The sequence below is a fragment of the Trachymyrmex cornetzi genome, unplaced genomic scaffold (assembly GCF_001594075.2).
Source record: "Trachymyrmex cornetzi isolate Tcor2-1 unplaced genomic scaffold, Tcor1.1 scaffold262, whole genome shotgun sequence".
In the NCBI taxonomy this organism is placed as follows: domain Eukaryota; kingdom Metazoa; phylum Arthropoda; class Insecta; order Hymenoptera; family Formicidae; genus Trachymyrmex; species Trachymyrmex cornetzi.
Window position 1 is genome coordinate 1209035 of NW_017297292.1, and position 25645 is coordinate 1234679.

At 33.6% G+C, this 25645-nt stretch overlaps 1 protein-coding gene across 4 annotated transcripts in view; it reads right to left on the reverse strand.

Annotated features, from left to right (window-relative positions):
* LOC108761792 (limbic system-associated membrane protein) overlaps nt 1-25645 on the reverse strand; it is a 291620-nt gene that overhangs the window by 2251 nt on the left and 263724 nt on the right. For all 4 annotated transcript variants that reach the window (XM_018508516.1, XM_018508514.1, XM_018508513.1 and 1 more), the window contains 4 exons: nt 23160-23281; nt 19091-19263; nt 3759-3914; nt 2212-2545 (listed from right to left, as the gene is read on the reverse strand). In XM_018508516.1, coding sequence (XP_018364018.1) covers nt 2212-2545; nt 3759-3914; nt 19091-19263; nt 23160-23220 — 724 coding nt within the window. In that variant the 5' untranslated portion in view covers nt 23221-23281. The remainder of the gene's footprint in view (nt 1-2211; nt 2546-3758; nt 3915-19090; nt 19264-23159; nt 23282-25645) is intronic.

Below are 25645 nucleotides of genomic sequence, written 5' to 3' on the forward strand. Positions count from 1 at the left end.
TAAATATATTAATCAAAATTCTAGTTATCTCAACTAGAATTCTAATAGACATAACCAGAAAATTCTGATTCGTCCATTAAGACATAACCAGAAAATTCTGATTCGTCCATTTTCGATCAAAGTTACTGTTTAATCCAACCAGATAATTTTTCTCAGTATAAACTTGTAATGTAAAGAGACTTACAATCAGCATTAATGCCTAGGAATACTTTTGACGACTGGCGATGTCGAAGCCATGTCGCGATACGAGCATGATAGAATTACCGTTTAATCCAATCAGATAATTTTTCTCAGTATAAACTTGTAATGTAAAGAGACTTACAATGAACATTAATGCCTAGGAATACTTTTGACGACTGGCGATGTCGAAGCCATGTCGCGATACGAGCATGAAAAAAAAGATTAAAACAAAATCGTGTGGGAGAAGGATATTATTTCGTGTAAGGAGGAAATAATAGATAAGTTTGATAATGCCCCACGGACACTATCGCGTTGTTACGTAGTTGCTAAGCGCGTTAAAATGTAAGTAAAACCCGACACGAAGTTATACACTGTACTTTCAAAAAATTGCGTTCGAACTTTGTCTTCACGGAACGAACTTAGGGGTTTTGTAAAAGTTTCGTCGTTAGAGGGACGGTGGTACAATTTTGAAGCGCCCTTCTGTTATCGCGGGCGAGTTATGCGGGATTGCGGGATGAATGCGTCTGCGAGAGCCGCACTAAATCCGATCGTAACGAGCTCCCTACGAGCCGTTTAATTGTTCGGCACTTACTCTAATGAATATTCAAGTTTCGTGGAAGTTCTTCCCGGCTGATCAGTGGCTGATCTCTTCTTCCCAGAAGTAACTGGAGCGAGTTAATTACCATCGCGTTTTAATCTGTGAATTCGGCCTACTGACACAATTCGTAAGCAGTTTATGCTGTAGAAATCTTTCTAAAATTAGATCTTTAGCGATCATGTCTCTCTAATTCATGATTAATATTGCCGTACAATAGTGGAATTTAAAGGTTAACCAATAAAGTTTAATCACCTAGAAACATCAAAGATTTTCTCCGTAACGTATATACATATATCAATATGTATAGTATTACTACTGACTTGTGTAACATTTGCATTATGCATTAAGTATAAATGCGGATGTATTTTCTCTTTATATTACGCTCAACATTTTTTGTCCGCGAAGTCAAGATATTTTATTAAAAAATAATTCTGTTTCATTAAAAATCTGGAGACGCTGGTAATGTCTCGGCGCTAAGCTACGCGCAGCGACACTGCCGTGTGGTTACTTTCTTATTTACTTACCACTACTATCTCAGATTATGACGTCAGAAGTAAGAAAGTACGGTACAAAAATTCTTACAAAAAATATATTAAAATAGAGATATATTTTAATTAAAACGATACTTTCCAAAACAAAAAGATGGTGGACATATTTTATGAGTCTCCAATGATCGTAAATATATTAAAAAAAGATTCTATTTGAATTCATTTTGTGAACATTTTTATTGTATATTTTCTTGCTTTTGACATCACAATCTGACATAATAGTAATAAATGAATAGGAGCTTTAACGTTCCATATTCTATGAATGTTCTTACAACATAATTTCACGATACGTTTGTAGCAATCGTTTATACTATTTTATATACCAATATATGTGTATGCATCTAACTTATAGACATCGTAAATATCGTCATTAGATTTTTTTCAGTGCATAAACAGCAGCTGTTTGCAGACTACTTGTGTATGATCATTGATCAATAAGCATTAGTCATTTGTTTTGCTTCATATTGATAACGTGAAAAATACAATGAGATAGATCTGCACTTTTTTGGAAACATAATTTTGATCCTTTAATGTCTGTAGCTGTTATGCAATTTGCAGAAAACATTTTTATGTTATCAGATAATATTTATCCAATATTTTTTATTGAATATATCGTTATCTCTATGCTGAAGAGTAAATAAATCGGCTATTCCACTAAATGGATTAAATTCATGATGCAGCGCTTTCTTATCAAGTAAAAATTTAAATTGTTATATATTAAACGTTAGATATATTCATCGACATTAATTGGCACGAAGTAACATTTTATTGGATTAGTTTCGCATTCATATATATTTCCTTTAATTAACTTCAAATCTCTCAATTATCCTACAATTGTCGGCTAGGCTAAATTTGGCTAAAACTAATGAAGGAATAGCTTCTTACCTTCGATCACGTGAACCATGACAAACGCCGCTTTGGCGTTGCTAGGTACGCACGTGTAGTTTCCTTCGTGCGTAAGTTTCGTTTTGTTCACCGTCAAAATAGAGCCGCTTGACGTGAGCTTGACATCAACGCCAGGCTCCTCGTCGTAATTTATCATACGACCCTGACGATACCAGAAGACATAAAGGGGCTTTTCCGTGGCCGCCATAAGTTGGCATTCCAAACGGAGGTTCGAACCTTGCTTCACGTGCAGATCAGGTGCACCTGGTATTATCGAGTACGCCTCCGTAATCTTGAGACGGGCGAAGTTTCGCTGTACCGGATGCGACGTCACCTGCAACCGTAATGCAACAATATCTTTAACTTTTCATAGTACATATATGAAAGACACAAATTCGAAAAAGCTGAAACATTCAGATAACAATCGGGAAAATATTAAAACTAAAACAGTTGTTATTATATTTTGTGATAAAAATGGAATAAATTTAATAAATTTAAATATTATACTAGAAGAAATAATCTGTCGTTTCTATTAGCATATAGTAAAAAATATATATTTATAAACCATTTCAATATTTATTAGAAAGAATTCATTCGTTACAAGATAATAGTTATTTAGCAACTTCCTATTGTCAACCTGTAGATTTGCTTGATATAATGAATAAAAATCGTTTTTATATAAATTTATCTTTAAATTATCTAAAATAAATGAATTTATATATAAACATAGTTATACATTAGTTGGAATAATAATATAAATATATTATATGATATACAAAATGATGTTAAGAAATCAGGTTACATCGTAACTTGAGCACTTTCTGCAAAATGGCCAGTTTTAAATTATAACGAGCCATGTTTTATGCTGTAATGTATACTATAAATTGTATTCACATCATCAAAGCAATGTTGATTGTCCTTTAGAGAACCCAACAGGAGCTAAAGCTACGGCTAATCACCGCGACCTGAAACACAGTTTGTAAGCGACCGCTTTGGCATTTCAGCTGACATTTTAGACATGCGAAACCTTTAACAAAGTTCACGTACATTAGAAATTATTCAAATAAGCAGGTATAGCTTGAAACAATCACTCAATTGATACTGAAAATGTAACTCTTTCAATTTCGTATTCTAAAGGAAGCATCACTGTTTAATTATTATATAATATGCAATGAGATCTACCTTATATTTATTATTTAAGTCTGTAATGTGGTAATCGAGTTTTCATTATTATGAAAGCTTGATGATGTGACCTAAATGAAAATAGATATTATCTTACTTATATAGTGATGTATGACCTCTTTCTTTTATTTATATATATATATATATATATATATATATATACATACAGAGCTGAAAAAAAGGAATATAGAATTCATATAATGAAAGATAAAACTGATATACGATAAAGTATGCCAGTTTAACGTGATATCTTAATATTAAATTACAGAATTACGAGTAAAAATATATTAAATAAAAACTGCAATATCACAGTTAGTCTGAAAATTAAAAAAAAATATAGGTGAATAAAACATTCGCTAAATTACCTGACATTCATAGATGCCGGCATCGTCTACCGTTACGGTACGTATTGTGAGTTGCCAGTCGGTGCTCGAGTGTCTGACGACAAATCTCTTGTCAATGGAGTGTGTGCTAGTACCGACAGTTAACAATTGTCTGTCCCTCCGTCTCACCCACGTGATCTATAACAAAAAAACGACAAAAAACAGTTAACATGTGTAACCATTTTTATTTATTATACATAATTTGTACAAGTAACAAATTTTATTTTGAAAATTATTCATTTAATCAGATAAAAACATTAAATGCATGTTTTATACTAAAAAAAAATTGAAATTCAAAAAATTGCAGCTAGAATTCTGTTTAAAAGCAATTGTAGAGTAGCGAGCTTTGCTATGTTCACTAAGGTTTTTTTACTCAGTATAGTGTGCATTATCTATCATGTAAGTGCAGAATGGTTTTTTTAATATATGCCGCATAAAATTAAAATTGTTAATTCTCTTAATATAGAATTAAACCATTTGCAAATGAAAGAAGAAATAATCTTGCTTTTAAATTACTATAGATGTAATTTTGTGAACATTACAGAAGTGCCATTTATCTTTAAACAAGTAATTAGGATTATGGCTGCATGAGTTGGATAATGAAAGTTGTTTATGTGGCATAGTGTTCGAAAGCAGTAGGTTATTTATAGTAACAATATATGTATGAGAAGTAATGTATGTCCTATGAGGCAATGTGACAGAGGAGCCTCGACATATATCGAATATCAATTATCATAGCCATTAGAGTATCCTAATTTCAAGGTAATTTTCGTTCTCCGGGGAACAGACCACAAAACTACGGTCAATATATTGGATAACGGTTACATTGCACAGTATTTAATTATGTAGGCATTTCATCAATCTTTCACCATGTTTAGGTACGATTGAAGAGAATCTATTTATTTAATCGTTTACGTAAATCTGATGTGTTAAATTATTAAAAGATAAAAGAGAACTGATTTGAAAAATTACAAAAATGTTATTAAAATCTTCTTAATCTTAATGCACTTTCTCTTAAATATTGAAAAACTTCTTTCTGAAAATTTTTATAAAGGAAAACAATATATCTTGAGGGAAACTTTTAAATATTTTTTATAATAACGATGAAGAATTTTTCTTTCGTTTGATATTTATTATAGACATACATAAATTTGCTATTATTCTTTATGCACATATTGTTTCATCGTCTGATTCAAATATAGCATGTTACTTTAAAGCATTATATTATATAGCCAATAAACTAAACATATTGGCTTTGTATCACAATTGTCGCAAGATTTGTACGTATATATAAATACTAGTTGTATCAATCCATTATTTTTAAAAAGTATATACAGACTGGGACACCCTGTACACATGAAATAAACATGTTCGAACTTTACATGTACGATATGTAGACTTTCATATTTTGTACAATTGAAAATCCGTTGTTTCGTATTTCATGTTTCGTTTGAATGTTTGTTTATAACTTTATAATTGTATTTCTAGCTTCAAAAATTTTTTGTTATTTCCACTTGTAGATATATTCTCGCAGTTTGACCGTTAAATCCTGAGACTACTTGTATATTTTATATATTTATATTTATTTTATATATTCATATATTTTGTATGAAATATCAAATAGAACATTAAATATTTTAGTTGTGAATGATTGATATACTGAGTATACAGCTCCGGAAGCTCGAGCACTTCCCTGTTTGTTAGGGACATAAATAAGTAATTATGTTTCCTAAATGTAATAACGCGGTTGCCTATTAATCAACAGCAGTAAAATTTAATTATTTCCGATTAGGAGATTCCTCGTTACAAAGCCTCCCTCTGAATTTTGATCAGAGACGTCACGTTACCATGCCAATTATTTTTTATTTACATCCCTCATCGGGACGAAATCCACTATAAATGTCTTAATACTCTCAGAAACATAATTAGGCTGATTCCACGTAATACGTCTCGGAGAAACCAATTTCGAAGGATATGACATTTCTGGTACTGCCAAACCTAGTAATCCAGAGTGCTTGCTGTAATCCTAGGTCCCACGAAAAGGACCTATCTACGGCTCACCGACGTGTAACAGCGAATCCAATGTGACAGGGGTGTGCGTGTGAGAGAAGAACGAGAGAGTGTGTGTACGTGTGTTTGCACGTTGCCAGTCTTTGACTGGTGGGAGTTATCGGGTAGTAGAGTTTGCCTCAATCGGCGCGAAGTTACGAGAACTTCGCGGTGTCTTCGAGCAGCCGGAAAGACAAAGATCCTAAAGCCTTCCGACGTCCGTCTTTCGGTTTCAACTAACTCCAGACACGGTTATACACACGTGTACGGATTGTTAGGCTGAACAATGACCCCGTTTTGCTGTTGAATACGTAGACTTCATATTGCTCAAGATACTTGTGTAGTCAATTAAGAGGTTTCCTAAGAATTAAGAGATCGAAGTAGCCGATTCGCGATGAAGCTTTCGAGCAGTTAATCCACATTACAACATATATTACACATGGAAAATAGCTCGTTCTTAGGGTTACTCCGTAATCCTAACCAGCCGCATACTCTTTTAAAAATACAAGTACTCTGTTTGAGGTCGTAAAACTTCTGGTCTTTAATTAAAATTTTATATTTATAAAATTATATATCAATGGAGATATATACCTACTCGCCAACACGCATGGCAAGCATGGCATTTTAATGCCAAACTCTTTCCTTCCAAAGATGATATAGAATGGAAAAGGTTGGAAGAGGTCGATATCCAGCAGTGGATGAAATCAGGCTATATAGATTTATAAAATTATATTAATAAGAATTGTTAATAAAAATTATATATATGTCCTAGAAATTTTGTTTTTTTAAATACTTACATTTAATACGTACAAAAATTATACCTCTTCCTACTGTTTCATCCTACTAAACATCTGTTTTTAAAAAGTGTACATACATATTCTTTCTTGTGGTTCAGATATGGTAATTCTACTCGTTCTAGATTGCTGACGTCTAAATTATCCAATGAACTACACCCTTTCTAATTATTTTTAAAAACTCAAACGTACGATATTACGGTATATCGACTTTACAAGGGAAACTGTTGAAGTATGTGCGAGCGGCGTGGGCCTATTTGGCTTTCCAGCGAAAAGGGTTAAAAGTTTGTACGAAGCTAGTGGGTGTAGTCCGCCAAAGGATTAAAACCAATTAAAACTTGGAACGAAATGCAAATTGGAGTAGCACGTCCGACCTGCGTCGAGCCTCCTCCGTACTTAATTTCCTCTTACGTCGTCTTGCCTGACTCGATCATCATCATCAGTCTTGTTAGACACGAGTTAGGTAACCGATGGCTCTGGCATTCCCGCGGGAAGCTATTAAGCTGCGACCGTGTGGGGATTGCTGCTAGGTCTAGGTAGAAAAGACTTTGTACAGTGGCAAGTAAATGGCATCTACTTGTGCGGGAGGTGCACACACGTGGCACACAAGTCGAGCTGACACCGCTGTGGGACGCGCAGAAGCTTAATTGGGAAATACTCCGGGTTACAGTATGCCATGCCGACACATTCTTTATCTGTCGGCCGGGAATTGCCACCCGCGATCGGTGACTTGTGCTGGTACATACCAGATATATCTTGCGAGAATGAATGGCATAGAACGCGAGAGGACAGAAGTTGCGTTTAAACCCGCGATATTGCAGAGTTACAGTTAATTGAAGAGCGTAGTAAATAACGAAATATGAAATGAAATAACAATTATAAAAATCGTTATAAGAATTTTTATCGCTTGTTAAAGAAGAGAAATCATTTTTGCAGTGATAAGAATATTTCCATTCGCAATGAGACTCTGCAGCAACGATAGGAAGGAAATTAAAGGCAGCCCGTCCCGTCGCTACTGCACGCTCGCGATCGCTTTCAACTCTTCCTTGATAGCAAGCATCGGGATTGCCGATAAGGAACACCGAAAGTTCATTCGTTTATCAGCCAAACCGTTTTAAAAGTATTCTTGTAATGAGGAAAGTTCCCTCACCTATCCGCCCCGCGCGGGAATCAAGCCAACCACTACACAGCCGCACTATATACGCGTCACAACCCCGGAAACTTAAAGCTACGTAGCGACGGTATTACTCATAGGATTGAAGAAATTGAGATGAAATTCTCTCTCTTGAAATATTAAAGATAATTATTATTTAAGTTATGAAAATTTATATTAAACCTTTCATAGTGATTACTAATACAAATAATATTGTACATTTTCTTCTTTAAAAAATATCGCAATTTAAGAGTAAGAATTCTATATTCGATCGAAGTGGATCTTAATACTTAATATTTTTATGTAAATTTTTTAGATATATTTTTTCAGTTCTATATAAACTGCACACCGATTCGATTTATCAGATTTGGAACGCAATTTTGATGGGGTCATATTTTTTGCAATAAATTCTTTGCAATATTTTAAGACGCTTGGCATTATTCCTGGATTGATGAACAATGTGCTTTGTGATATTATTTTTAGCTTTAGTTTATTTAAGTTTGAAATCTGAATCGGCGCGCACTTTATATAACTGAAAAATGTATTTAAAATATTGACATATAAATATTATTAAGCACCAATATTTCAACCGAGTATAGGAATCTCTATTATTTGTGTTATTTATTTATTAGTCCAATTTTTTAAATATTATTATATGATTGGTTCAAATTTGATATTATCACAATTTAATTTTAACATATCAAACATATAAAAATAATAAAAGAATAAATTGTCGTCTAGAATAAAAATATTTGTAAAATGTATATCTGCGTTTTTAGAACAAGGTATTCAAATAATTTATATCAAGTTTAAGTTATCAAAAATATTTAATATTTTATTCATTATCAAATCATTTATTTTTGTTGATCAACTTTATTTTTATGTGGATATTTGCGGATACGAAGAGAACTTCTTTTACATAATGTATACTAACTGCAGGGTTTCATGGCTTACAGCAATAAAAATCGATTTTCGTCTTGTGAGCTTGAAGTGGCAGTGAGTTTGCGCATTGGTTATAGCTTAACAAGAGTAAACACACTACCGAGGTTTAGTTTGAAAACAATTATAATCGATATGTCGATTTTGACGTATTGAGATGCGTAAATGTGTTAGTCAATTGCTGTACATCGCTCAATCATTGTATCTGTTACTTTATTTAACCAAACATTGATGTTATCATTTTAGAAATGATTGACGTTAGCCAATTGCACAGAGGATTTCTATACGATGTAACATTGCGAATTAAATCTAACACTTTAGATAAATTTAATCAAACTGTTGATCTTGCAATTGAACCAATAAATACAACATACATGCGGTACAATTGTTTTTAGTTTAGTAAAAAATATATAATTTAATAAAAAGTAACAACTTATATTTTATAATATAATGGTATTATACATTTGCGTTACATTAGCTCTGTAAATGGATATTCTATATACAATTTTTATGTGGAAGCGTTAAAACGCTTAATTTATTTTTTATCATTTCATGGTATCGATTCCATTCGTGCCATCCAATCAGACCTGTTTGCGATTTATCAATCGCGTTTCGCCGTGATACATTCCATTCAGTTTGCAGAAGGCAACGCTTTTGAAACGTATTTTCTCATTCGACATAGAACAAATTATATCACACGCATGGGGAATGAAGTTGAAGACCAAATAAATCAAAAGCTTTGCGGTATCGAATCCGAGCTCTTGAAGCTATTCGTTTTTACTTATGTATCTCATGCGACATCTGAAACCAACAGAAAATTCCCTGCGAGATAGCGGGAAAACGCGTATAATTTTACAAGCGAAGACGGGAAGGTGCCCAAGGATACTTCAGAGGTAGGAATTTAGTGTTTCTATGCCTATGAAGGAATTCGTAGCTCGAATCTTTTCATTTCCGATAATTCCCCATTCCCTCCAATTTCTCATTCACTCCATCTACGTTCTCAAAGGAAAGAGTCCCACTGCACCGCACTTTATCCCTCGTATCTCAACCATCCGGATATCCTCCATTATACCCTCGGCTCTTATCCTACGATTCATCGTAGCCGAGGACGTTTCTCGAGGAAGCACTCCAACTTGGCAGTAACCCGTGCATATCTATTTTCTTTGTCGGCGATGACGTTGAGGAAGAAAATGCTTGGCGCAAAACTCGACTCTTTCCTAACATATAGAATGGACCGAGTATCACAATGGTTAAACGCGTGCTCACTGTAGAATGAGAGATACTTAAACATAGTAGTATCCCTAAAAGTAAGAATCTGGCATATGTTCTAGTAATTTGATACAAAATGGCGTATACATGTACACTTGCGTTTACACAACTATAACGCATTTCGCAGGTCTGTTTTTCAATTTTTCCGCATGCTCTTTCAGTCATCATCTGATTGGTTCCGCCATTTCGTATGAAACCGATCAAAAATTCAACAACATATGCCAGACTTTTACTACGGTTGTGTTCCAAAATTTACTGTCGGTGTTAAAAATATAGTGCGTAAATTATAGATTTTAAGCGCTGGCAGTAAATTTGGAACAAAACCTAGTAGGCCTGTTTAGAGCCCTAGAGATTCGTCATAGAAGAATGTAGTCTGATTTACTGTAAAGAGGGGTTAATGAATATGAAAATGATGAAGGGTAAATTAAACCGAAATTAAAGTTAATCTACATTGACAGAAACGGGCATCAATGGCGCATTTCTGATTTTATAGGATTTTAGATCTGGTTTTATCTTTCTTGCTAGCATCTCATTGGTGATTAATTCTAATGGGACAAAATCATCAATGAGATGCTAGCGAGAGAACCAAAACTATGTAGAATCTCTTTCACATAGCATTTAATACATTTTATCCGACGGACGTTCTGGATACGTCCTTAAAATATCTTCTGAATGACTTTAGAACTTTTCTTAGAGGTCTATGCTGTATGGATCTCATTCTACAGCGCGTTAGTTATTGCGATGCTCATTATCAGTTCATTCTAAATGTCGATGTTCACAATACTTCGGTGGCAGCCGCGCGTCCTTTATCGTCCAGCGGTTTGACATTTATCGCGTGATTTACCGATGTTCTCTCCCTTGCAGCATCGTTTCCGGCAGGTGATCTTTCCGGTCGACGATTTCCATTATACATCATGATGTTACATTATCCCGCAACACGGCGTCGACGCATTTTGGGATGAGATAAGTACATTACGCTCGGTACGCAAGTAGATCTTGACGGAATATGTTAATTCCATTATACGCACAGTCGTAACGTTATGCGCCAAATTTGAGAACCAAACTCAAAGGATCGACCGCAGTGCTTTGCATAATTCGCGTTTGAATCGTGGCTCGTGGGAATAATGATTAATTACCGTGCGGAAAGCAAACATAAGGCATCCGGTCTCCGCGGGTTCCGTCCGGAGGAACGATTGTGGATCCTTTCGCGACGAAATAAATTGCCTATTATGCTTCTTAATCATTGAGTACTCAACTTCTCAAGTCTCAATTATATTAAAGTGAAAATTTCTCTGAAATATACACGTCTGTACAGACAGTATATAGACTGTGTTGTAAAAGGAACATTTGATATCAGAAGTTTCTCCCTGGATTTAAAATAACACTGGATATTTGAGAGAATACTGAAAATAAAGACCCTCTCCCCTAGGAATAAAAACGACTTTGAATATTTCCGCCGTTCAACTTTTACGCGAAACTTTTTCGACGCATTCCGAGGAAAGATAAATGATGGTTTTAAATTAGAGAATCCCGGAGTTCATTGATAAAACACGAAAAGAAGTCTGCCGATAATTTATAAGCGGTAATACGATATCTTATAAGTGGAAAATACGCGCTGGAATTTAAAAGATTTTACGAAGGTTCGTATTTCCTTTAGAAGATATTTTCAGAATAAAAATATATTTAATGGACATTTAATGGAAGAACTCGTAATAATGTATATGTATTTAATGATACTATCTTCTATTCATATCTTCTAGGTTTATACTTATAAACTTATTGCCTATTTATACTCAATGCTATTATTTTAACATATCTAAGTAAACAAATAGAATCTCTCGATTATTTGATATTCAGGTTGAGTACTCGATGATTAAAAAGCATGCATAATAGGCAATTTATTTCGTGAAAGGATCCACAATCGTTCCTCCGGACAGAATCCGCGGAGATCGGACGCTTTAAGTACGCTTTCCTCGGTAATCGAAAAAGGAAAACGCAAATTAATAGGCTCTAAAGACTCTCAGCAACAAATAGTTCTAATTATGCACATATCTCTTTATATTAGAGGTTATAATTTTACATGTAATTTTTTTACAGTGTACTTCAGTAAATGACATTTTAAAAAGATACAAATATGATTTATTCATGATTTGAATAAATTTTAAGACGTCTATATCTAGTTGCGTTTGCAAATACACGACATGTTACATCCTCGCGGAAAGGATACCTAAACTTCCATATGATGGTAGTTATAGACAAGATGCAATGCGCTTTTGCCTTTTCTTCAACCTCCTTCCCCCCTTTTTACCGTCCGTGATAGCACTTTTTACTTGTTTTGGACTTAGCTGCGGTATAAAGAACTTGGAGCAGCCTTGTTTCTGTATTTCTGTAGTACACAAGACGCGCATGAATTCATCTTTTATTCATGGTCGACGACAACGCGCGGGATCCACCGAGGTTATATGCGGTTCGTGACAGAGAGTTTTGCATAAGTGGTCTTAGATTTTGCAACTTTCGTATCATCCAGAACAAAAATCTTGCCAGCGAGCGATCGGTGCAGCGACACACATACACACACACGCACGCGCGCGCACATACACACACACACACACATCACACACAGACGATAAATAAATATATCAATTTCTCAAACTATAGAGAAACGTCTCGAGATTTTTCACTTCCGATCTTTTTAAATTTTAATAAAATTAAAGCTACGTTTTTTTCTCCATATAATACGTGTAACTCTATCTATTAACTCTTAATCAAGACCACGTTTATAAAATTTGCATTGAGGAGCTTGTGATTTTTGAGTGCCAATCTAATCTTCCCCACCTAATGAATACAATTTTTGTATGCTTTTGACTATAGATTTACAAATACATGGACGAGATACTATTAATAGTATCTTGTCGCTGATAAATATGGTAATTATTAATCATATCTTGCAGCTAAGAAGGCAGCAATCTTACGCACCAAGTACTGTTATTACAACGTAAAAGTTATGCAATGATTTATAAAATTCACTGTAGACGCTTGCTTAAAATTACTTAACTTCTTCGTTGACGGAAAAAGTATATTATTGAAATATGCAAATTATAACGATTTTTGTCGATGTATAATTTACTAGATTAGTTTAATAAACTGATGATCCTCTTTGCCTCTCAATTTCGGGACGCATTAATAATTTCCTTTTTTTGATTTTTGCGTTGTGTAATAAGAAATATTATATTTATATATTATTTCGTTATATGAAATCCAAGTTAAAGTAAAAATTACAATATTATGATAAAACTCAATAACAAAATTTGTTTTTGATTACTTTTTTATCAATAAACAAAAATTGATCCGATTCGTTTTGATCTGTTATCTAAAAAGTGATGAAAATTAATACGGAACACGAACATTCATTGTGTATAGTTAAGAATCGGAAAATCATCGTATATACTAATAGTTAATACATTATTAATATACATTCTATACATTTATATTTATTTTGAACATGTTTGCTCTCATCTCTTCCGCAAAACCAACTTGTCAGATAAACAGCATTTATTTTACATATATCAATTAATGAGAGATTTAGCAATAAATCTAGGTTAATTTTTTGAAATTTTATTTGGTTAAAATATATATAAATGTACTCCAATATTTTAATTAACTCTTAAGTATCTTCTTTCGTGAAAGATTTTAGTCCATACAACTTATTCCGTAATCGAATGGGGAGGGGGGAGGGGGGGAATAATTTTAAAAGCAATAATAATTTTACTAGAAACGAATGCTTTATAGAAAATGATGTTAAAAACGTAAATCGCTTTATTGCCGTTAAATTTATACATAACTCTGGCAATGCGTGCAATGGGAAGAAGAGACCTGAAATACTCTTGCTGTAAGTAAATTACGAGCTGAAGTCTCCGCTCTCCGTGCCCAACGGAGCTGTAAAATCCAGAAATCAAAGGGAGAAAAGTAAACCCTCCATGGAATTTGTATAAACATGCTGCATCCCCCGAGAGCGTTTCCAAGTCTTCGTGCTCGTTTATAGCGGTTGCGGGCTTTAGCATTGACACGCAGCGCGTATCGATTTGTTTCTGCTTATTGAAACGCAATTTCGATTTGTGTCAAAGCGAGCGTCTGTTCTTTTCAAGAAATAAGCGTACAGAGTCAAAAGAATCTCTGACATTTTTCTCCATAGAAATGTAATTTATTAAATGCTGAAGAAAAGTCGCTACAGGATCATGTTTATAGATGTGAAAACCATCAAAGAAATTACAATGCAGAGAGATTATTATTTAAAAATCGGTTTTAATAAGGAATACATCCCCCCCCCCCAACTAATTATCAAGAAATTTGCAATTATTAATTTTATCTAAGACAGTAGTCTATATATATGAGCATGTTCAAGAATTTTTTCGGGAGGGGTTATCAGTTTTATTATCAGATAAGCAGCAATTTTTTGCATCAATAAATTGCTTTTTTGACATTTTAGAACTTGGAATGTCTACTTTTTATTTCTCATTTTGGAATGAATGAGAAAAATATCAGGTTTTGTTGATCATAACTTTTAATCTTAAATTTCTAGAGGGAAGGGTTGAATCCCTAAACCTTCTGAATACGCCCATGCAATAGTCTATAACTTTTGACATACCATAAATTCTAAATATGACAGTTATTGTGCATATAAGTCTGTTTTCAAACGTTACGAAGTAGGTGTGTTGGAAAATGCGCGTTTAAAGTCGGCTTACGTCTCATTCACGTCGTAATGTCGGCGGCACGGAAAACTCGTCGGAATTTTATGGAAACGTGCATCGTCTGTCGCGCAGAGAGAATCGTCTGTCGACTCTCGGAATTCCATTCCGATTTCTAAAGTATACCGCTAGCGAGTATCGAGAGAAGGAATGTTTCCATCATTTCGATCGCGTATGCATATAACGCGGATTGCTCTTTCGTTCTCTCTTCCCCTTTTTCCCGTAAGGAAGAAAAAAGAGAAATACAGTCACGCGGCATCTGGCGCACCGTCGCATCGGTTTAACGCCAAAACCCGCTAAAATATTCTAAAATATTCCCGAGCGAACTTTCTCGGCTTCGCGAGGGCGGAGGCGTGCGTAATAGGCATCCGGTCCAACTACGCGACGTTACGGCACGGAATTTGGCATAGTTCACGAGAGGATACATTCCAAATACTGAATCGACCGGTGAGGCAGAGATGTAATTTCAAATTTTCTAAGAGGGGTTGAATTAACATCGAGAGGCGTGGAAAACGCGAGAGTGCGGATGAAGCATAGACTGTGCATTACTATGAAGTTGTTAGTTTAGAAAGAGTGAGGTAGTTTGGTTGCTATCGATTTCTCTCCTTTTCTCCTCTTTCTAAAACATCTAGTTGAAGAGAGAGAGACTGATACAATTAACCCTTTATAGACAGGCGAATCCATTTTTGAGTCTCTCTTTTTTATTTTATGAACTCCTCATTTGATTTTTATGAATCTTGGGCTATAGACAATTTGATAATGCTTTATTCGAATCTGAGATCAGAAATAAAAAATTTTTAATGTTGAATCCAATATGGCGGATAGAATTTTTTTTAAATAATCCGATTATTACACATACGTACAGTCGGTCATAGAAAGGTTCCAACGCTTCTTTTTTCGATGGGTTTCGGAATGCAGCCTATCGAGCTATTGGTTCTTATTTGTGGATCCATGGATAAGAACCAATCACTCGGTGAGCAAGCTGCATCCCGAAACGCATCGAAAAAATTATGTTGCAACCTTTCTGTGACCGGCTGTACATACACAACTTAGTTTTAGGAAATGTTTAATTGCAAAGAAGCAGTAACGTCAAGTTTCCAGTTTTGCTTTATTTGAAGTTCATCTGCAGTACTATGCAAATAGTTACTACTGATTTCCAAACTGATCTCCAAACTTTGATTATGAGCTATGTTTACTAGATCTTCTTTCATTGATTTTATCCTGTTGAAATTTGACATTTTTAGTTACATTCAAACCAAGCGATATCAAAAACTTCCTAAAACTGAGTTTCACGATAATCAGATTATTTTTTTTAAATTTGAATGGAATTCTGATGTCAGTGTCGTTCCGACTCTTAGAAAATAAGGTCTTCTTTAAGTTTCTTTATTAAAAAACTCCTATCCTCAAAAGGTTTATATACTGCATCGTCTTTCCAACGGAGCACAGGTGCTAGAATCAGGAAAAGTGCAGTCTATGCCTACTATGGTTAGGGGATGGAGTCTTATAGAGAAAAATTCTAACTAGTATACTAGTGCGCGATGGACATCGATTTTCTGCTAGGATGTTGTCAATTAGTACTTTACCGTCCATTACTGAAACATCAGAATCCGACATGGATGAAAATAACTCGAAATGAAGTACAAATGCAGATGCGTTCGCTATTCACGCAAATTGTCCGTTGATTTTTTCTCGCGGATGGCACTCTAAATAAGACAAAGAGCATACGCTATGCCGGAGTAGCGCGCCGTTGTAGACCGTAAACTGGGGCAATTTGCTGGACCGACGGCTACAGCATTAAAGTACATAGCGAGGGCCGCAGTAAAAAGAGAGAGAAAAAAGCAAACGGCCTGCAATTCACAGGCAAAAATACCGTATCGACTTATCATTTATACTTCCAACATGGTGCACCGCGTCCGTTTCCGCTTTCAATACTGTATTCAGGACGCACATGTTTGCATGGTTACACAGAATATCTCCATAAGGGATGGAATATGTACTCGTTTGTGCTTTCAATCGCGGACTCGACAAATCAGAGAGTTTTATAAAAAGTTATTAAAATGCGTTACGTCAAGCTTAGTCATGAGACAAATGTGTGACAGTTATTGATTTCTTTTTGTCTCTCTCTTTTTGTGTTACTTATTTTATTTGATTAAAATTTTGCCGAAATCTCTGACTAATATACTTTCGTCATACGCAAAATAAATAGTTTCCTACAGTTGTATAGGGTGACAAAAAAGTTTGACCACAAAGTTTTGTATGTTTATCAAATTATTACCTATTTAAATTGACCTTATTTGTCGTTATTCATTTTGATGTCATTTTGACATAAGATGACGTTAAAAACGTCATTTTGAATGTCAAATAGCTGCTTGGAACGTATATTTAAGAAAAACGCTCTGAAGTGTTAGTTACATTGCATCTTATTAAATACCAAAAAGACTGCACCAAAAGATTTTTATCGGTTGGTGAACTGAAGACCGTTCTATTGAGAGACTTCATTCATGGAAATATATGCGTAGTCATCATTCCTGAAACGTCTAAAAGTTGTCACTTTGAATGTTAATTATTATTTTTGGTATTCAATAAAATATTCAATATAACTAACAGATTTGTTTTTTGTAAATTTACGTCAATAATGATTTAAATATAAAATTTTTGGCTAAACTTTTTTGTCACCTGTATTTTAAAAATAAATTCGTTTTCCTCAGTAGTTCTGTACAAATTTCTCAGTAAAGGGAGACAACTAATATAATCTACAATGCGGATTTATCTTAATTATGCGTACTTATATTTGAATTTACATGCATTAATGTTATACACCATATATTGCAGTAATAAAAAATAAGATTTGAGTCTTTAATGTTTTTTCACAATAGAATCAGTCTTTTTACAATAAAATATATTGCTCCATTTAATACAATATTTTAGTAAAAATAATTACAATTTTTGAAAAATGGAGTTATGTAATTCTTCATTGAATAGACGATGTGTAGAGATATATCAACGTCACACGCTAGCGAAAATTAGTTACGCATGTCGTTGTTTTAACGTCGTGTAATCCATTTTGTTCTTTTTTTATGAAGCACAAGCGATGAAGATAAAACGTGTCTGAAAATATTCTCAGCGTGCGATTGTCGAGATAATTCACGTTACCAGAGAAAATTTGTACTTCAACTTTAATGGCGCCCGTGATGGAAGATATTTCTTCCACAGAAAGCTTCTTTGACATTTCAAATTTTATCTTCGCGTTTGTCATTCACGTCTCAACGGTTTACATTTGAATGGTCATTTCATAGCTACGCCACGAACGCCAACCATATTAGAAATAGCGAATACTCCTTTCTTTATGGATCATTCGCGCTTGGCGTGTGCACGATAGGAAACGGAAATTAAATGAGGATCGTTCGGACCTGTCTGTATAACGGAAATGAAAATCTGGAAAATCTGGTGTGAATGGAAGAAGAGGAAGCGGCTTTTGAGATGGGCAGAGAAATGGTATGAGTGAGGAATCAAGCAGGGAAAAATGTTGATTATTAATATTTCACACAATGTACGTTCAGAGGAATAATTTCCTGAAAAATTACTCATTTACGTGTTTCAATTAAGCATTTGAATGCAGTGAACAATATCATTTTCAAAAGCTTGATTTACAACATTCATGTAACAGATAGAAATTTTTATTTTTTTCGTGTGTTACATTTTATTATAGTACGATTAACAGCCATATTTGAATATAATATTCGATTTGTACTGTTTCAAATAGCGTACTGTTAGTGAAGTACAACGCGAGCATACAAATCTTCTTTTATGATATTATTTTTAACTATATGTATTCAATAAGAACAAAAAGGATGTAACTGACAAAATTGGTCACATGGCAATTATTTTTCATCAGCAAAAAAATAAATAACACATATACTTCTAATCGAGTGAAACATTTATATACAGGGTGGCTACTAAGTACTCTAAAAAATTTTAAAGGATGATTCCTTAAATTCAAAACAAAAACTTTTATTTACCATCATATGTCCGAAATATTTTAGTTTTAAAGATACAGGGTGTTAAAGTTGAAAGAAAAATTTTGAAAATTATTAAAGTTATTTTGACATTGAATTTTAGCAAGTTTTAAAGTAATCCGAGTGGTTTTTGAAATTTTTGGAAAAAATTTTTCCTTCAATTTTGACACCTTATCTCTGTAAAACTAAGCTATTTCGCGGATATGTATAGTCATATGAAATTTTCGTCTTGAATTTGTGTGAGAAATCACCCCTTAAAATCTTTTACACTACTCAATAATATTTACCCTACATAAATAAACCAAAATAAATTATACACATATTATTAGGCAAACTGTGTGACACTTACCGTTCCAGCTCCAGGATCGGTAATTTTGCACGGTAGAACTGCCGTGGTACCACTTTGAGCAAGCACCTCTCCAATTGGTCCTTCAAGAACATCTTCATTTTTACCCTCCGGGGCATTCAATGAGGCGATTGCATTATTGGCACTTGAGTTCTGCTGATGCTTCGCCTGGCTTACTGCGAACATAAATTACAACAACACTTCTTGAAGATAGGAACCACTTTGCTCGATCCAAGTAACATCTGTGAATGACGCGTCGTATAACAAATTAATATTAGTAACAATTTTTCACGTCAAATTATAAATCTGAAAATTGCTTTTACATAATTGTAACATTTTGTTGAACAAGTATATTTGTTATTAAAACAAAATTAGATCTAAAGATTGTACGCGTATTACGATATCTAGAATGCTCATAAATTTTTATAATAAACAAGAAAATCGAAGTATTTATAATTATCTATAAATGAAAAGTCTTCTATTTCTCTACACAATTATAAAACGAGTTGCAGAGTGGATTCTTTTATAAATGCTGTATGTTATGTGCTTCATTACAATAACGATTGTAAAAAATTTATCCAGAATTTACAATAATTATAAAAATAGGAACTTTGTATAAATCTGTTCATTAATGCCTTTTTCTTTAAATTCTCACATCTTAACACAGATTGTAGCAAAATGTGTAGGATCGATTAATTAAAGTCTCTCAGAAGATTCAATTAAATGAAAATTACGAGAATGCTACAGCAAAATGTAAGAAATCACACCATGTATTTTCTCACACGGGAAAGATTCGCGTCCATAATATCTGTCTCTCCAAGGACTGTTAGTTCTAAGGTCGACTATGATCAAGGATTAAGGATGATTTTCATGGTTGATGAAGGGCGCGGCACAGGGATTGCGAGAGACGACAAAGCACCCTCCTGCTTGGAGATTAATGCAGCCACCGTCGCGACGATAACGCATAACCCGAGCATCGCCCGAGTGGCTTAAGTGAATAACTTAGTCATGGCAATTACGACGGTTTGGCCAGGCGTTTACCGATGCCCAAGACGCGCCAAACCGCGGCGAATTTCCATGGATATTCAGCCGGAAACTTTCTCGCTCGTTGTGCTTCGCATCCCGTTTACCTCTAGCGATCGTTCGCTTGTCCCTAGCTGCGCACATCTCAGACTTTTCTGACAATAAAAAAAGGAGATTTTACCCATAAGCGTCTTGCGCGAGAACTCCAGGCAATAAATATCCGGAAAGTTTCTATTTCTGTTCAACGAGTTGTAAGCCCAAGCTCGAAACTTGACGCTTCGCGCCGACGATGCAAGGTTCGCTTTTAAAACGTTGCGATATACACGCTGTGTGACGTGTACACGTTTATAGCATATATTCGTTTATTTCAAGTTCTTCTTACATTGCAATATGTGAAACTATTACTTTTACTTAAATTCTCTATTAAACAATAAATAATATATATAAACATACTATATTCATAAGATGATAACTTAGAACAAATATAAATAGAATAAGAAGTAATCTAAAAAATTTATATTTTATTAATAGTAATTTCAATTAATTTTCGTACTTTGTAAAAATGAATCAGTATATTGTTACTGACTTCAGTGCTACACTTACAATTGATGCAATCATCAGCGAATATTTACTGTTTTTCAATAATACACTGATTTACTTTTAGAGGTTATGATTTTCTGTAGATTCAATCTGTAGAAACCGTAACTTCTACAAATGAATTAATGTATTATTACTGAAAAACAGTAAATATTCGCTGATATTACAGTTATAAGCGTAGCACTCTGAAGTCAGTAATAATACATTAATTCACTCTTACAGAGTAATATAATGAACGATGAATTTAACTCCTTTTTTATGCATGCTGGAAAAAGCTAGATCGAAGCATAGAATCTTTGTGCAAGAGCGTATTCGGCATTTGTCATTAATAATACAAGAGACAGGTCACTCTCTCGATGTTGATCAGCGTACCGCGTATCTCACTTGAATTTTCTCGTCGAAATGAATTAACACCATTGCCACCGTCAGCGTTCAGTATTTCAAAGTGATTATTCGCTAGAAATTCCTGCGGGAAAAATACTCGAATTCTTTATGACCGGAATAAAAAAGGAAAAAAGAGGCCATTAAACGAATGACACTCTAAGGGATTATTAGAGTAGTATTTCTACCGTGTAAAAAAATTATAGAAATTTTCATATTATGTGATAGAGAAACACATTATAATTTTAACAAAATATTAAATATTTAAGAAAAAATAATATATTTTAATTAAAACAAAATATTCTTACGTATAGAGAAAAATGTCGAAGTATTGCGAAACAAATGTTATTTACAAAATTTGATTGTGATGACGAAATATACATTTCTGTGAAATATATTTTATTTCTGTGAAATATATTTCATTTCTATGAAATATATCTCATTAATTGCAAAAAAAATAAAATAGATGGCTTATTTGCTAGGAATAAAATTTTATTTCGCCCGTATTTAGGAAATATAAATATTTATTTCAATAACATAAATATATATTTCTCACAAATATATTTTTAGGCATCTTTTTCTCAATATATTAAAGGTTTCTTGTTTTTTTATCTTATAGCACGCTAAATTTATGAATATGAAAAATAGCAATTAATGAAAAATATGCAATAAATGTCGACACTCCATAATAAAAATTTAAATATGAAATTTACTGTGCTAAAGTATTACTTTCACGTCCGTGTATCTAATTAAGTTGACTAATCGATTATTCAACATTCACAAACTCAATTTTTTATGACACATTCTCTTTCCATATGGATATCAAGAATGATCCATGAAAATATTAAATTGCGTGAAAAGAAATTATCATTAACAATGATTATACACGATAAAACAGGAAATAATTAGCGCGATATAAATACGTTAAATCTTTTGTCTGTCTTTAAAATCATAGACAAAGTAAAAGTTCAGGCGAATACAGTTTTCTAAATTGAATTTACCAATGATTAGTATTCGCACATAGTGGAAGATTAATCTGGCACAATTTCAGAAAGTTTGCCGAATCGAGAATCGTAAAACGGTCCGGTAATAGGGGCCGGTGTGCATTTAATTAAACTTTCAATTAGATCTAAAGCTTCGGAGGTGTTACGGCGATGACCTAAATTTTCCGAACGGCATCGTCTCGTTCGGGAATGAGACGTTCTACGAATTTGTTCGTTAGTATATATCCGCGTCGACAGTCTCGATGTCCCAAAGGAGCAAATCGTCGAGATGTAAGGACATCGACGAGTGATCGACATGATTTCGATGCGCTCATCGCGGCGTCGATAAGTTCAGCACTAACGAGGCGAAAGTAAGAGCTGCAGGTTTTCAGCAACGCGATAACCGGAAATTGCTTGTCAGCCATCGGATTAAGTGTTTTCCATTGCCGGCACGAAAATAACTTGCCTGAAGTACGGAAGAGTGTGGCGTGCCGCCGTCGAACGCCCGTGTTTCTTTAGGCAGCATCATTACCGTTGAAAATTGTATGCCGCCGTGAAGCGAATACCGATGAGAAGGAGCACAGAATTAGAAACAAAATTATTTAGGCTAGGAGAGCCGCTATACTTAAACACGCGATTTGCGAGAAGAAAACGTACGAGGTAGAAATACGAATGAACATGTCGTTTCCCGACAAAATTCTAATCCTATGAAATCTTCAGACCACATTTGCCTGACAAAATTAAATATTTAACATACGAAACAGTTAAAGAATTTTAAATAAAGTAGCAATGCACACTATTGGTATGCAACACAAAATTTAGAAACGCTAAAGAACAAATAGCGGTTTTTTTACAAAACTAGAACTTTCGTTGTTTTTTCTACGAATAATTAAAAAGATTGTTTTTTAAATTTTAAAAGAAACAACGTTCCATATTTTATGTAATTAATAATTAAACTTTTTTAAAGAAAACTATAACTCAATCTTTCAAATCTTTTAGCTTATTCAATAATTGTATATTCAAAGTATCATAATATCCATTTTTAGTACAACAGCATAACAAAATTATGCTTTTCCATTCAAACTTACCTGTGATGTATATGTGTATCTCGAGTAAGATAATTAGAAGCACGATCCAGAATGCCTTCATGATGATTACAAAATACTCGTGGCTCTCTCCTTTCCTCAGACATGCATCCCTTTCGGAACAGCTGAAATCCAAAAGAAAAATGGTTACTTTTTATTATTTTCAATACTCGTTCCTACGATTTTAATTAATTGTTTTACCATGTGAAAATCTAATACAATTGGAATCAATTTTTCTTTAAACAATCGTCTATTTTGGTCTTTCTTAAACAAATGAAAATTAAATTAAATTAATTACTTAATAGAAGAGCTGAAAAGTGAAATTCTGAAATAAGATTACAATTACAATATTGTCTTTTAAAGTATTCAATTTATGGTGTTTTATGCAGCTTCCGAAACTTAAACTTAATTGTGAAGTTTAGAATGTTAATTAAAGAATAGCAATAATTTTTTAGTAATGCACTGTGTGAAATATGTTGCACATCGTTTTATGATAAAGAATGTTGATTAATTTTATGTCGGACAGCGGTCCATGCGTTTCTTGCTTATTCATCATATATTTCCGTCAACTTCAAGCCAACATATTTTTCGATAGAAAAATGTACCAACAAGCTTGAAGAATTTAATATAAATAGAGCGCTGCGCCAACAGAAAATTTCAACTCCATTTTACGCGCGAAATAAACTAACGGCATTCTCACTTAAGTGATGCTAGCAGTTTGTAAAATGCGAATGTAAATATGATGTAGCAGCAAATTAATTTTTTGAAGGAAATAATATAGCAATTAAAGACGAATTATGCTAAAAGAAATATTTCTATTGTTCTTTACCGTGATATAATTTTTTCTTTGTAGAAACCTTATTTTAGTTGTGTAAAAAAAATTTTTTTTTATAAGTTCTTTATTTCAATACACTTGGTGCGTTCAATTTGCGAGGCCATATATACCTTTGAAAAAGGAAAAGTAAAAAAAAGGAATTACGACTGAAACGTAGGACGAGAGTACTACTGGATCGTGTTCCAAAACTACGCACAAGGTACCCCTTAACGTGGTATTAACTAGTTTTGTCGAATAAAAAGTGCTAACTTTTTTGCGAGTACGTGCAAGTTTTTCTTAAAACTACGCTTGCTAGCTTGCAGACGTAGCATTTTTGTTGAATCGAGTGAGATCGATAGGGACACGGATAACATTCTTTTGCCCTGGGCTCTTGTCCATTTCTGTTCCTTTGTTTCACACAACTCTTCTAATAATATTTTAATTCTTTTTCTTCATATAACGCATACGTTAAATATCGTGTAAAAAATAGAAAATGAAAAGAGCTACATATATGAAGGTTCAAGAACGTGGAATCAAACATACGTAGATATTCAAAGAATTGAGAAAAGGCAGTGAAGTAAAAAATTAAATTTTAATGCAAATTATAATAAGAAAATTTATTAATAATACGAGAATTTAGTAATCAAATATATGTAGATATTTAAAGAATTGAAAAAAGGCAAAATGAGGTAAAAAATTAAATTTTAATGTCAATTATAATAAGAAAATTTATTAATAATACGAGAATTTAGAAAATGGAAGACTCGAAGAATGATAAATTAATTTGTTAATTATATTAAAATTTTAAAAATAACAAAATATTATATTTATATTCTAAAAAGCATTCAGATCTTAACTGATTTTTATTCTATATGAGAACTAAGAGTGTGGGGATGTTGAGCATTTCCTGGGAATCCATGGAGGAACAAATATGGAAACAAGATTCTTCAAAATGCAGATTCGCGATCATGTAGAAGATGCGCCGGCGAAAACCTCAAGAGTATTCGACGAATTCCCGAGACAAAGCAATGGTTGAACGAGTGTGATAATATTTCGCCGAGAAAAGCTGAAGATCTTGTCAGTCTGATAAATATTCGGCCTGAATATTATTCGTACCGCGATTTGCCGCAGTCTCTTGGGATCGGCGAAGTAAGAGCATTCCGAGGTAGTTCAGGTATATTCGCATAATTGCCGACCAGGGATCCCCCTTTTGTATATAACGAAAAGATACAAAGTTGTCCGTCAAAAAAACGAATACGATATCGGCTTCGCATACCGAAATAGAAACCGAAAACCACGATTGCCATTAAGATTTCCGACTACTCGTTGTTCCGTCTGTTGGTATCGATTCTTGTAACAAACGTGACCGTAGCTTTTATAAGAAATACGTTTGACATAAATCTGATACAGAATGTACCTCTTGTTAAGATTCTGACATCATTATATAACAGAATACTAAATAGTTTTATGTATTGACAACAGTGCTCTATATGCAGTTCTATGTTTGGAACTATTTCTTTAGACGAAAATTATTTCTAAAAGAAAAAGAAATTATTTTAACTTCTTTTTTACGAATTGGAATTATTTCGAATCCGTTACAATTTTGTAGCCATGAAATTTTATATTCTAGAGATATTGAGTGATACATTATTGCTATATCGATACTTAAATTTTA